This window comes from Nesoenas mayeri (assembly GCF_963082525.1).
Source record: "Nesoenas mayeri genome assembly, chromosome: 4".
In the NCBI taxonomy this organism is placed as follows: Eukaryota; Metazoa; Chordata; class Aves; order Columbiformes; family Columbidae; genus Nesoenas; species Nesoenas mayeri.
Genome location: NC_137540.1, coordinates 14,484,518 through 14,497,796, shown reverse-complemented (window position 1 = coordinate 14,497,796; position 13,279 = coordinate 14,484,518). Strand labels below are relative to the sequence as shown.

The window sequence follows — 13,279 nt, the reverse complement described above, 5'->3', positions numbered from 1 at the left end:
AATAATCGCTGAAGTTTTACCTGTGTCACACCACAAGGTAGATTTTTTTTGTTTGTTTGTTAAAAAGCATTTCAAACATAGGCCATGGGTGGGCAGCACAGCTGAGTTCATGGGGCTTTATTCTGAAGTGCTTTAAGGAGGTGACAACACCGTACAGGGTGGCTGAATGTTCCGGCTGCTCATCTACGTGGCTAAGCCAAAGGACAGTTTGAAGGCCAGTTCAACAGTAGCTTCTGTGACTGAGTCATGAAAGCAGACATAACACTCCTGAGGTTTGGGATGTAGAATGAGTCTCCTGCGGAAAAAATAAACCAGAAGAAATTTATCACAGGTGTTAGCTTTTTCTCCTCAATTGTTTGATATATGGTGGTTGTACTGTGAGATAGAACTTTAAATCAAGTTATTCTCTGCTCAGTTTTCTTGAGACTGCATATGAAAAAATCCTCTAGGTTCTCAGCATGTGTACAACACTGGTGTGTTTGCAGTAATCCAAATTTTTGGGCTACAAACAAAAAACCAAACCAAAACACACCACAACAAAAACCTAACAACTACAATTGTTCATTCTCCTTTGTATCACTGAATCAGCGTTACACATGGAGGCAAAACAGGTGGGATTTACTTGCCAGGCAGGGACTGGAGAGGTCAGGAGGGGTGCAAGGAGCACACAGAAAGCGCAGGGTATTAAGTGTCTGATTACAGCACCTGAGCACATCTGCAGAGAGCAGTGGGCATGGCCAGGGGCTCCAGCTCTCCGGGGTGACGCGCTGGCACGCTGCTCACCCTAGTTACCACACATGTGTTTTACAGCAGGTGGAACATCACACTAACACAGCTTCCCAGATGCCCAATCAGAGCTAGCTCTGGGGGTTGGCTGGAGTATTTCTGTGATGTGCTAAACTTATTCTTAAAGAGTACAGGGGCACATTCAATATGGGAGTCTTTTCGGAGAAATACATTCGTCTTTAAACTCACCCCACAACCCAGTAATTCATTGTTGGTGGTGGTTTCTTCTGATCAGTCCAGTTATCAGGAGAGCACTCAAACAAAACTCCGTGTTCTGTTACTACATCTAGGTCTTCATCAAATTCTGAAATCACATTACCTGCTTTCTTCTGTTTCTGTAAAACAATTGGTGAACTGTTAGTATCGAATTAAGTATTTTTTACATAAATACTAACAAATATAACTTTAATGTGATCTCTTCAGCAATCTCTGATGAACTATATTGCTGTCAAAAAGCCAGACTTAGGAGATAAACCAGATTTGTTTACATGGTTCTTTTCTCCAGTTTTGTTACTTTGGCATCAACCGGATTTTTTTCATTGTTATACAACTTGGAGGTAGACACATGCCTCCTTTTTTGATTTTTTTTCCCGTCTAGCTGAACACCATTTCTCTCATGAGACATCGGAGATAATACAGCTTCTTTTAAAAGTGTGTTAAAACAGCTAAAGCTCCAGTCTTTCTTTCTTTCTCTGTGTGCCTCCCTCATTAAGAGCTGTGATGGCAAAAATCCTACTGAATAAACTTGACCAGGCAGGAACTTCTTGTTGTAAATAAACAGTTGAAGCACTTTGCTCAGATCATCTTCTTGCTCTTACTCGGTACAACTGCAGAATTATTTTCTATGTGTATGACATTTTTGCATTTTGTTGAGTTTGAGTTTTGTACGGAGCTTTTGAATAAACCTTGTAAAAGCTGGATATTTGATAGAACTATGAGGGTCTGTACTTTCATATTCATTAAAACTTCTTTCCTTCTGATTTTATTTAAGAGTAAGAAAATACCAAGAAGATGATGAAGAAAATGAGGCCAGGGCTGCTTATTACATACAGTGACATGTATTTCAGAGTTTAAGACGACAGAGTTTATTTTTGCTCAATTTAAAATTTATTCAAAATTTCTGTACACATTCAGAAATTAAATTGTGAATTTTCAGTTCTTGAAAAGGCAAAATGAGTTATTGATCAATTTACAATAATTTTGCACTATTGGTGCAATTCTGTGAATCCTAAACTATAACAATATTTAACTGATGCCAAAGAATAGTCAGTATAATAGAATGCTTCTATATTTGACTTTTTTGGTCATGCACTGTGGACAAGAAAAACTTCTATTCACTCTTTTACATTTTCCTCATGCCGTAATACAGCCTGGCAATTTTTCAGCATTCATTGTTGGAGCCAATAGGCAAAAATCACCCCAAATTTCTCTAAAAGAGACACCTAATTCTGCAGCACACATTCATCAATTACTTCTAATTTTCAAAGCAGAATGAACCCAGCTGCTGTCTACTGTACTCATGTCTGAAGAAGCCAGAAAAGCATGTGCTGAGGTAGCTGTGGCCAAAACAGAAGTTCTGACTTTCAGCTGTCAGTTTTTCCACTTTTTATGAGCTACAACTAATTCTTTAAAGTGTCTTTTTAACAGTTGTAACCAAAGGTGGTTTGATGATAAGAAATACTTGTGTATTCTCTCTGCTTGCTTTTGGGTTTCTCCATCTCCCAACAGAAGTGCCCAAAATACAGGACTCATTACCAAAGTCCTGCTCAGCTGAATCTCAGTGTCATTAGCAGCTGACAGAACAATCCACCAAATTAACCTGTTCTTCTAACACTTGACAAAATCCTAGATTATTTACAAAGCACATCAGTCTAGCCAGAAGTGGTAACTTTGGTAACTTCAAGAAAACTTTCAGAAAAATTATAAATTATACTGCTATTTGCAAACTGTGGTCATTCAATTTGTACTGTTATTTCCCATTTCTCATTTAATTCACTTGGATTCTGACTTTAGGACCTAAAAATTGCAACTGATAGACAGTATTTCACTTGGGTTTATATTTAATTATTTCTCTTTTCCAAAAGGACTAAACAGGTCACAAAATTGGCAAGAGATCAAATGTTGCCCTAATTTGGTTCATGTCAATAAAAATCAACTGCGCAATTAACCAGAGTTCTAGCACTATAAAATCTGCATTGAGCACAAAGTGTCTCATCTGAATGGACTGTCTCATAAACTGATTCTCATACCTATTGGTCAGAGTTCCGTGTTACTACTACCATCTTACTCCAGATGGATCATTTGGAGTAAACAGAATTCTTTAATCAAACATAAGGCGGTGCAGTTGCTGACATCAGAGCTGTTCAAGTCTAATCTAAATACCAAGTACCTGCATCGAGCTCTTGCAGCTGGGATCAGGCTTCAGCCCAAGTCTAGATCAAGACTTGAACTGGTATATTTTTTAAGGCGAAAAAGCCTTACCTATTCTGGCACTCCACCTAATATAAAATCCAAGAGATTTGACAGCATAATTCAAAGGAATGAATCATCAGACACAGTTTTCTTCTAGACAGATACCCATGGGAACAAGCGCTTACAGACATCAGTGGATGGCAAACGTATAAGCAATCTCAGGTGGCACAGAAACCCAAGACGCTCAGAATGAACGACTGTCTCGGTGTCAGAGACCCTCTTCACAACATCGTTCAGACACCTCGCTGTCACTGCTCAAATGAAACATGTTCTGTGAGAAAAGATGGCCTAAATTTTCTTCCACTGCCAGCCTGAAATCCCTTCCCAGCACTAAAATAGCTAAGCCCTCCTCTTTTGCTATTTACAGTTCTCAAACCCAGTGCACAAAACTTCTTGCCAAGTTAGAAATGAGAGTCCTAAAATCAACAGAATAAGAAAATACTATATACTGGAGACATGGAGTACTTATTTTGAGGATGTTTTTGGTGGGAAAGAGAGCCATAAGTACATGCATACTTGGTTGGGTAGGTCAGATAAAGAACCTGCCCATAACAGTAAAAACACTAGTTTTAAAAACAACCCCACACATGCAAAGACACCTGCTAGTGAATGATTTAAACAATGAAGTGAAAACAGTTGTGAAATACTGACTTGAGAATGTAAATAGAAAAAGAGAAAACAAAGCTTCCATACTTCTTGCATCATGGATTGCTGAAAAATGGCACGAATTGACAGACAGCAACGATGGAAATTCGCAATTAACTGAGGGTGGATGGACCCACCAAGCTGTGCTACTTCTTTGTGAGTTGGAGTGATGAAGATTCCTTGCATCGTTTCCAAAGATAGATAGTGGAAGAGGGTATTCTCAGGACCAGATGTCAACCTTCAAAAATAGGATAATTCATTTAATATTCAAATAATTTTTAAAATAATGGCAATTAAACAACAAATACTTTTGTTACTTAAGACAGAATTGTTTTTCTGGTAACTACAATAGAGTACAAAAATGGATACAGACATTCAAAAGGTACCTATTTCTACATCAAGGAAATACTTCTGATTTGAACTGTTAATCTTCAACTACAACAAAACAAAAACCACCACAAAACCCCTGATGGTACTAGTTAGATATTGCACTTACGTTCTCAAAAGTTCTCATGCAAAAAAAAAAAAGATAAATAAAAACTTAGGGAAAAATTAAAAAACCCCTTTCTTTAGGGCTCAAACAAAACACCAGAGCAGACTGTGCTGTCACAGGCAACAAGTGGGAACTGGGAAGATCACAGCTGCTTTGTCCTTTGTACATCTACCAAGATGTACCAGGGAGGCACAAGGTATATGCATGGTCCAAAACCTCTTTTATTTGAACTCTCAAAGTCACATATATGTGAGACGTGCATACATTTTACTGACACATTCTTGAGAAACAGCTTTCTTATTAAGCTTTCCGTTTAAGAGCATCACTTTTGAGAATCCTTGCACAGCAAAGTTTTGTTTGGATTAAAATGATGCAAAACAGTGATCTGTGAGTCTGCAAAACACAATATAAGTATGGCCTTAAAAATTAAATGCTTAATAAAAAATAATTTCTTACTTGATAGCATTAAGAAGTTCTGTATCTTTATCTGAAAGGTTCTTTCTGAGGTTTCCTAAATTAAATGGATTTGGTAGGGTATGTTTTTTTCTAGTGACCTAAAAAACAAACAGATAGAAACAAACAGAAAACACAGCTAATGAGAGACCAGAATCAAACCAACAGATCACCTACTTAAAAGAAAATAATGTAGCATTTTTTAGAAGGGCTCAAACAGTTGCATCAACTTACATAGATGTATTACATAGCCTACTTTAGACTAAGATGGATGAGAAGCAGTTGTTCAACTGTACAGCAGTTTGTTCTGATTAACTTATGTTTACACCATTAGTATTTTAGGGATATTCTCCAATTATTTCTGCCGAATCCAACGCAGCTGTGCCCTCTTTGGTCATGGGAAAAACCCCAGATATTTACAAGCAATGTTAAATTTTTAAAATGTAACGGCTGTGGAGCTGACCCAAAGATTTCCAAGGCAACAGAGTTATTTTTTACTGAATTCAGGGCCTCTTAGATTTACCTTTTTGCACTATGCTTTTTAAAATTAAAAAGTTACTTCAGTGAGGTTTTTAAAGAATTTCCACCTCCCCCAAGCCCTCCAGAACATTATCAGTTCTCTTTGCCTTTGTTCTCAGACCTGATCCACTACAGATTGTGGATTACTGCTTTCATCTTCTGCAGGACCTTCGCTACCATGGTCGGGTCCTCCACTGTACCTCGTAGGACTTGGCTTACGTGTCATCAAGGAAGAGTCACCAAACAGGGTCCTTTTGCTCGCTGGAGTGGTTACTGATCTGGAAGTATTTTGTAGCTTACTGAGGATAGGTGAGGCAGTTGAGCTGTCCAGTTTGTCACAAGTGGCAGGAAGGAACCAGTCAGCACAAGACAGAGGTGGGACGGAAGGAGAATTGAGCCTTTCCTCGATGCCGGCCTCTATTCCTTCCAGCTGAAGGATAGTGGCTTTGACCTGATCTACATAGATACAGTCTGGTCCTGGATTCCCGATAGCTTTGGATGCGCAGCCTCCTGCCTCCAGCAGCACACACAGCATAAAGTGTCTCTGTAAACATGGAGGTAGCAACATTAGCCTGGGGTTTAATATACAGTATGTGCTGTATTACGTTTACATCTTATCTGGTATTTGGGCTAAATACAGAACTATATTCAACACTCCTTCCTCACCTCCAGAGGAGTGAGCTATTTTTTTCTAATCAAATCATGTCCAAGGACATCTTTCTGTTATCATGTTATTTAAGTTAAACATGCAAACATAAAAGATATCATTTACATACTCAGTTGTTTGCTTTAAAAAAGTCCACATTTCAAAAAAAATCAAACGCAATTCTGAAGTGTGTTGCCTGAAAATCACAAAAGGAAAAAATATCTTCTACCAAAGTGAAAAAGTATAAAATTAATGAGAATTTATACTTAAACTTGCTAGCTTTACAAATGTATAAATAATGCTATTCTTTGAGAAATTCTATCCCACAAAACACCTATAATACAAATATTTTGTAAAATTACCAAGTAAAGTGAAGGGAAAGTCTTGATCTTACTGAACAACAGACAACACAAACCCCCAAAATAGAGCATGAGAGAAAGGCCCCACCAGCAACATTAACTTACCAAGCCAACTATCAGTAAGAAGTATCTTGCTTCAGGTTCCCTGTATCCTGTGAAACTCGGAGCTTCGCAGGGCTGGATGTGATGATGTGGAAATACTTCCCGCCAGATCACTAACTGCCCCACCTTCTGCTCCGCTGCCAAGGGTAACAGACAATAGTGCCGACAATAGAAACCTATATCGAGAAGATCTTCCTTTGGCAAGTGATTACCAATCAAGTAACCCTTAATTAAAAAGAGAAAAGGAAGTGTGCTCAGTAAGAAATCCAACATCGCTTCTCACTTAAGAGTACTTGTCATCTAGAGATATCCATGCTCCACATGCATCAAGACTGTGAGCTTTCTGGGCAGAGACTGTCATTTTGGTGTACAGTTGTACAACAGATAATACCGAGTTTTTGCACCACATCTGAACAATCAACATACTGAACTATAAACAAATAAAACATCAGCATAGATGCAAGTTATCAAAGGCGAGCTGGGAAATACAGGGCTTTAACAGCTTGCAAAACAGCTACAGACTTAAATTACTTTAATTCTCATTTCCTGCCTACCAAAAAAACTGAGGTTTCACTGGAATTAATAAAATTTCCAAAGAAGCTACATAGTACAACAGTGTTTCTAGCACTAAGGGCATTAGTTAAGTGCTGTTGTGGTGGATACTGTGCAGTTCCATTTGTGCTAACAGTTTAGTATCATAATACTACTAGTATAAAGAACAACTGCCTGACAAAATCCTTAAAATATAAGTTTCCTTCAAGTGAAGGCTGTTGTCTTCCTCTTTCTTTATATTGTTGAATACATTATCTACATTTAATAAAGAGAAATAAATTCACAGAATGAGGCCGAAGAGAGAAAAGCTCTCAATCCAATTTCTCAAGTCTTCAATTTAAAGACAGATTCAAGGTAGATTGTCTGTTATCTTTATTAAAAGACAGCAATGAGCAAAAAATGAGAATATCACACAGTCTCGCCTGAACTGACTCTTATTACTCTCTTATTCCTGTCTTGCTTCAATCCTTGGATCATATGCAACAAAATACCCATACAACAGTTTCAAACAAGTGTTTTGTTCTTATTGATCATATAGTACAAATCACTTCCCAGCGTCATTTTTTTGCTGTTAGAGTGTGTGAGTTTTACCTCTGTTACTAGAAATACACATTTAAAGCAATCATAGATTTTTCCATATTTGTGAGGTTCTTAAAAGAGTTACTCCACGACTGAGTCAGATTTCCATAAGCATTTTCCTAATCTTTAGGCCTTAATCACTTATACTACCTTGTAGAAGAGACAAGAGCCCATAATCATATATAATCTTCTCATATTGTAATAATCTTCAGACTGTGGGGAAAAAAAAAAAAAGCATTATATAATTTTTAATTCAGAATTTTCATTTTATTGACCAAATGCAGGTAAATTAATTCCAGTCAATTGTAATCAGTATCTTATTTAATACTTGAATTTTTGACCACTTTTTATTATCAGTACAGTAGTTAATACAGAACAGCTAAGTGAAATACCAAGTTTTTAGCTTCCGTTATTGATTTTAGTGTCACTACAATTTTTTCTAATGACCTTCAGCTCAAAAGAGGAGATTTCCTATTTAGTTATCTGTCCATAGACTATTTTGTTCCATTTTGCCAATTCTCAGAGCTGTTAAGCGCACAGCAGCTGAAGCACGACTGTTGACACCAGAGGCCCCCCTAGAGCAAAACTTCCAAGGCAAAGCATTTTTTTCCCCAGGATTTGACATTTTACCCAAAATATACCCATTCATTTAATCTCTTAATTTAGACACCCAGTGCTGCTCTCAGATTAGTGACACTAACTTTAGGTGGATATAATGTATTTTAAATTAAGTGGGTGTGATCAATTTCCATGCAATAAACTACAACTTTTTAACATCACTTTCTATAAATAACTATGCAGTTTGATTAGTACAGCGATTCTTTTTTTTATTCTTTTGAAAGATGGACTATATGTCTGTCTGCTTTGTATTTTAGGTTTTAAGAATCATTACGTATATTTTTAAATTAAGAATATGTACGTCCTAAATTGTTGTGCTAAATATGTGATCAAACATGTTACCTTTATGCCCAATTATAAATATACCTATAAAGAATACAATTTAAAAATAGCTGTTCTGGAGCATGAGTTTAAGAAAGCTGAAGTAAAACTGAAATTTCAATATGTTTACATCCCACTGTCCTATACAGCACAGTAAAGTGCATGCACAGCAAGTGATACTTAAGTAAATTACTATCTTCTCGTTTAGCAGGAGAAAAAATACGTATAACTTGTAATTGCTTTCTGTAAACTGGAAAATTAACTTCTCTGTGCTCCATAGAACTTTTCAGGTTCACAGTTGCTTGGGAAGGAGACAGTTATCTACATGGAAAAAAGAAATGTACCAACAAAGAGCTATGTTGAAGTTAAGGTATCTTTGTAGACAGCCCATGAGTTTAAATTACTGTAAATCATGGGTTTTCAGTGACTAATCCTATGAGATCATAATATAGTTGTAATGTTAACCACGGAGAGAAATTCAGGATAAACAGAATGAGTAAAATGGAGCTATATTAAAAGAAGAATAATACAGTACACCTTTGCTTTGACTCTCATTTGATTAAAAAAAAAAAAAATAGATATTTGGAATTAGCACTTTCTTAAACTACTGAATATGACACCAAGGCAAAGAGACACTGTGCAATGCAAACAGCAAAAGTAAAAGAAAACCATTTACCATTTCTGCAAAATCAGCTGCTTCCAGGTCACTCAGTACTGTGTCAATTTCCATCTGAAATATTTAAACAATACATTTTCATAGACATTTCTAACACATTAACTTACAGTAATCACATCGTTTACTCTATCTTGCTAGTCTTGGAAGATTAGGATTAATGAGTATAAAGAGGCCGGATAAAAATTTTCACCTACTTTTCAGGAGTAATATCAAATATCGACAACACCTCAATTCATCAGATGAAATAAAAATCCTTCTTAATTGCCACATATTTCCCTTTTCTTCGAAACTTTAAAATTCCTGTGCTTGTGTGCATCCTGAACCCAGTGTTGTGTATAAAGGAGATGCCGCTCTTTGAGCCTGCTTTAAAACATGAGGGCTCGAGACTACCCCTTGCAGGCTGGAGACAACTCTGAGATCTGGCAAGCTATTGTATCCAACTGAGTTATTAGAGAAATCTTGTTCACAATGGATTTAGTTTTTGTCTCTATGGAAATTGCCAAAACTTTCTCACACATTATCTTTGTTCTACTGAAACTGCTTTAAGCTTGCGCATTTCTCTCACTACAAGAGCTGTTCATTAATGTCAGTTTTGCTAAAAATACTTTTCTTTAAAGAACATGGTACTTGCCACAGATGTTCACTGCATAGATGTGCTAATTAATGAAAAGAACCTAAACCCTATCACAAAAACTTCTTGGGCTGTATTAACAGGCTGCCTCTGATTAAAATACAGCCAGTTTTTCAGACAGGGAAATGTCAGCAATGCTGTTGGCAGTCAAACACGGATCAATCTCAGCTTTTCCCCAGTTAAAATTTAAATGGCTTTCTGCCCAAAAGAACAGACACTTTTAGTTTTATATGCCTTATAGAATATAAAGATCTTCACCAAAACTTAACTGAAAGTTTCTTTTGCAACAACATTTTTTTTTCTGTAAGATGTGGATGATCTAAGACAATTTTGGAAAACAACGTCCTTATCGTAAGTAAGAACTGCGTTGTTACCTAAATCTCTTTAAAACCTACTATTTTACAAGAAATAAACAACCTGCAACCTAAACTAGAGACCAAAGCATAATAGAGTCTCTCTACAGAAACTTGAGAGAAAGTAAAAGAAGCATGGAGGGGGAAAAGAAAAAGATCACTAAATAGTACAAGAAAAAAAATGTCATTTCCTGGATAAGAAAAAGCCATCCAACAACAGTTAGAGGCGCACTCGGTTGTATTTCAAACATACATTAGGTTGCTGACTGATCATATTCTACAACGCCGTGTTGCACAAATGTTTTATTCCCTTCACTTACGGAGTATGGATTTTGCAAGCAAGCGGATGGGTGTGTTACAGCACCATGCGTATACCTTGACATTTTTCACCTGGATAGCAGATTTAGCTCTGGGGTTATGGCATGAAAGCAACTTTTCTGAGACACTCCATAAATATGCACTTGTGTAGCTAAAACATATCTAACAGGGTGTTCATACACACAGATTATAAAAGTAGAACTCTGATTAAAATTGTTGCAAACACACGGCCTCACGCACATTTAGCACAAATGTATCTAGACAAGTACTATGGGGCAAGGTGGAAAGAACTGAATTATCAGACCACCACTAAACATAAAGAAGACAAAATTCATATAATATAGAAAGGAGAGAGAAGGCCACACCAGCAAAGACAAATCTGTTTGGTATGATATGCAAACAACTCTTCCTATGATACGGAAAATAAATTCCTAAGTGCCTTAGGACAATGCCTGATATCTAATACTTTGTGAATAAAGGACAATATATAAACGATTACCAAATCACAATTTAAATATAGGCACTCAATGGAAAGCTGTCATCTTAACTGGAATCATATATATTTTGGAGTTTTTATGTTATATGTAAAATGATTGCACTAAATAGAAAAAGAGGTCCAATTTTATAATATGTCTCATTAAAGGCCAGCAGATTTAAATAGTAATTAGCTACTTATTAATGCGTTTAGCTCCTTGAATGATACTGCATTTCACTAAATACCTGCAGTGTAGATAGTCTTTATGTGAGCTAGTCCTTTCATTTCAGGTTCTATTCATAGTTAATGCGGATGAAGCCACTGGAGTCCTAAGGTGTAATTCATCTAATACTAAAGTAAACAACTGAAGTTGAGCCGTTAAAGTGCCAGATTTTCTCCATTAAATAACAGGAAGAGTTCAGGATTAGCACCTCAGCTGTAGTCACTTGTGGTACAGCTCTAAAAGAAGGCGAGATGGATTCCGCCCTGAGCTGCTACCGATTCAGTCAAGTGAAGAAACCTCATTTTGCCTCATTTTTAGCTTTGTTTTTCTGGGAGGCTAAAAACCTCATTAGGAAAGAAAACCTCTACAGTACTAAAATAACAAACATTAATAAAACCTAGAAGGGTGTAACAAGTAACACTGATGAGATTACAGAACTTAGAAGAAATAAAAAAAAGCCTGGAGAGAGCCAGGGTACTTAGGACTGCTTAAATTTTTGCTTTAGTGGTCTACAAAATAATTACTTGTGGGTGCTTTATCTATGTAGGCTGTACCATCTTCCAAGAATAGCTTTTCATTTAAGAGAACAGAGAAAATAGGAGTAGGTTTAAAGAAATAAAACAGGAGAGCTTTCATCGACTCTGTGCCACACTAAAATCCCAAGTCTTCCTGATAAAAAATGAACGGCAATAATTTCATGATCACCATGCCCTGAAAGTAACACATTGACTTCCATACTTCCAGTATAACTGAAAATAAAGCAGAAGCTGCAGCTAGCAAGACCCAGGTATCTACACCTGATGGTCCTGTCAGATCAAAACATGATCTAGCAATGCTTTACATGGAACACATAACCCTTAGGCACCGACGCTAAATCGCTTCATAACAAACTGTAACAGGAAAACACAGAAATAAATCAGAAACTACAAGCTTTTTGAAGGAGAAAAGGAAGTCGTCTGGTTTGTTTCTAAACAAATGAATACATCATTGTGTTAATAAATAATACATTTGACACAATAATTAACAAAAAAAATACCCAGAGGGGTTTAAAAACAAAAGACTGAGTGAAAGATGATCTGGATACAAAACAACAACAAAAAAACCATACAAGAAAAAACATTTCAGAGGATCTTTCTTTACATGGGACACAATTAACAGTTTTTGTCTTAAATGTAAGTTTATAACAGTTTTCCCCTACATTCTCTTATTTATTTTTATTTATTTCTCTATTTTATTTTTATTTAAAAATATTCTTATATAAATAATTATCCAATTATTCCTATTTTAGCTTCCTCAAGTAATGAAAATGAGGTTTAAGACTCAAAGCTGTAATTCTATTTACTGTGATCTAGCTTTTCTCTTACTACTGTTTAAAGCAGAACTCAGTTTCTCATTGGGAATTAACCAGACACAGTGAAATGGTGTCATACAAATGATACGTGGGTATTTATTTTGATTCTGCAATAGCCATTTATAACTCTCCTAAATTACAAGTTACATATGGGCTCCTGGAGTAGTATTTTATACTTAGAAAAAACTGTTAAATGGCCCAAATCAAACATAAAGGCCAACAGCATCCTGGCTTGTATCAGGAATAGTGTGGCCAGCAGGACTAGAGAAGTGATTTGTGCCACTGTACTCAGCACTGGTGAGACCACACCTGGAATCCTGTGTTCAGTTTTGGGCCCCTCATCATAAGAAGGACAAATAATGGAGTGCAGAGGAGGCAGCAAAGCTGGTGAGGGGCCTGGAGCACAAGTCTGATGAGGAGTGGTTGAGGGAACTGGGGCTGTTTAGCCTAGAGAAAAGGAGGCTGAGGGGAGACATTATTGCTGTCTACAACTACCTGAAAGGAGGGTGTAGCATGGAGGGGGTTGGCCTCTCCTCCCAAGTAACAAGTGACAGGACAAGAGGAAATGGCCTCAAGTTGCGCCATGGGAGGTTTAGATTGGATATCGGGAAAAAATTCTTCCTGGAAAGGGTTGTCAGACATTGGAACAGGCTGCCCAGGGCAGTGGTGGAATCACCATCCCTGGAGGGGTTTAGAAGGCGTTTAGA

The 13,279-nt window shown here is 36.9% G+C and overlaps 1 protein-coding gene across 1 annotated transcript in view; it reads right to left on the bottom strand.

The window, feature by feature from the left end:
* Positions 1-183: 183 nt before the first annotated feature.
* INTU (inturned planar cell polarity protein) overlaps positions 184-13,279 on the bottom strand; it is a gene marked incomplete at both ends in the record, with an annotated part of 47,190 nt that continues 34,094 nt past the window's right edge. The window contains 8 exons of the mRNA XM_080344431.1: positions 184-295; positions 976-1,121; positions 3,952-4,141; positions 4,853-4,950; positions 5,490-5,912; positions 6,479-6,700; positions 7,757-7,819; positions 9,222-9,275. Coding sequence (XP_080200557.1) covers positions 184-295; positions 976-1,121; positions 3,952-4,141; positions 4,853-4,950; positions 5,490-5,912; positions 6,479-6,700; positions 7,757-7,819; positions 9,222-9,275 — 1,308 coding nt within the window. The remainder of the gene's footprint in view (positions 296-975; positions 1,122-3,951; positions 4,142-4,852; positions 4,951-5,489; positions 5,913-6,478; positions 6,701-7,756; positions 7,820-9,221; positions 9,276-13,279) is intronic.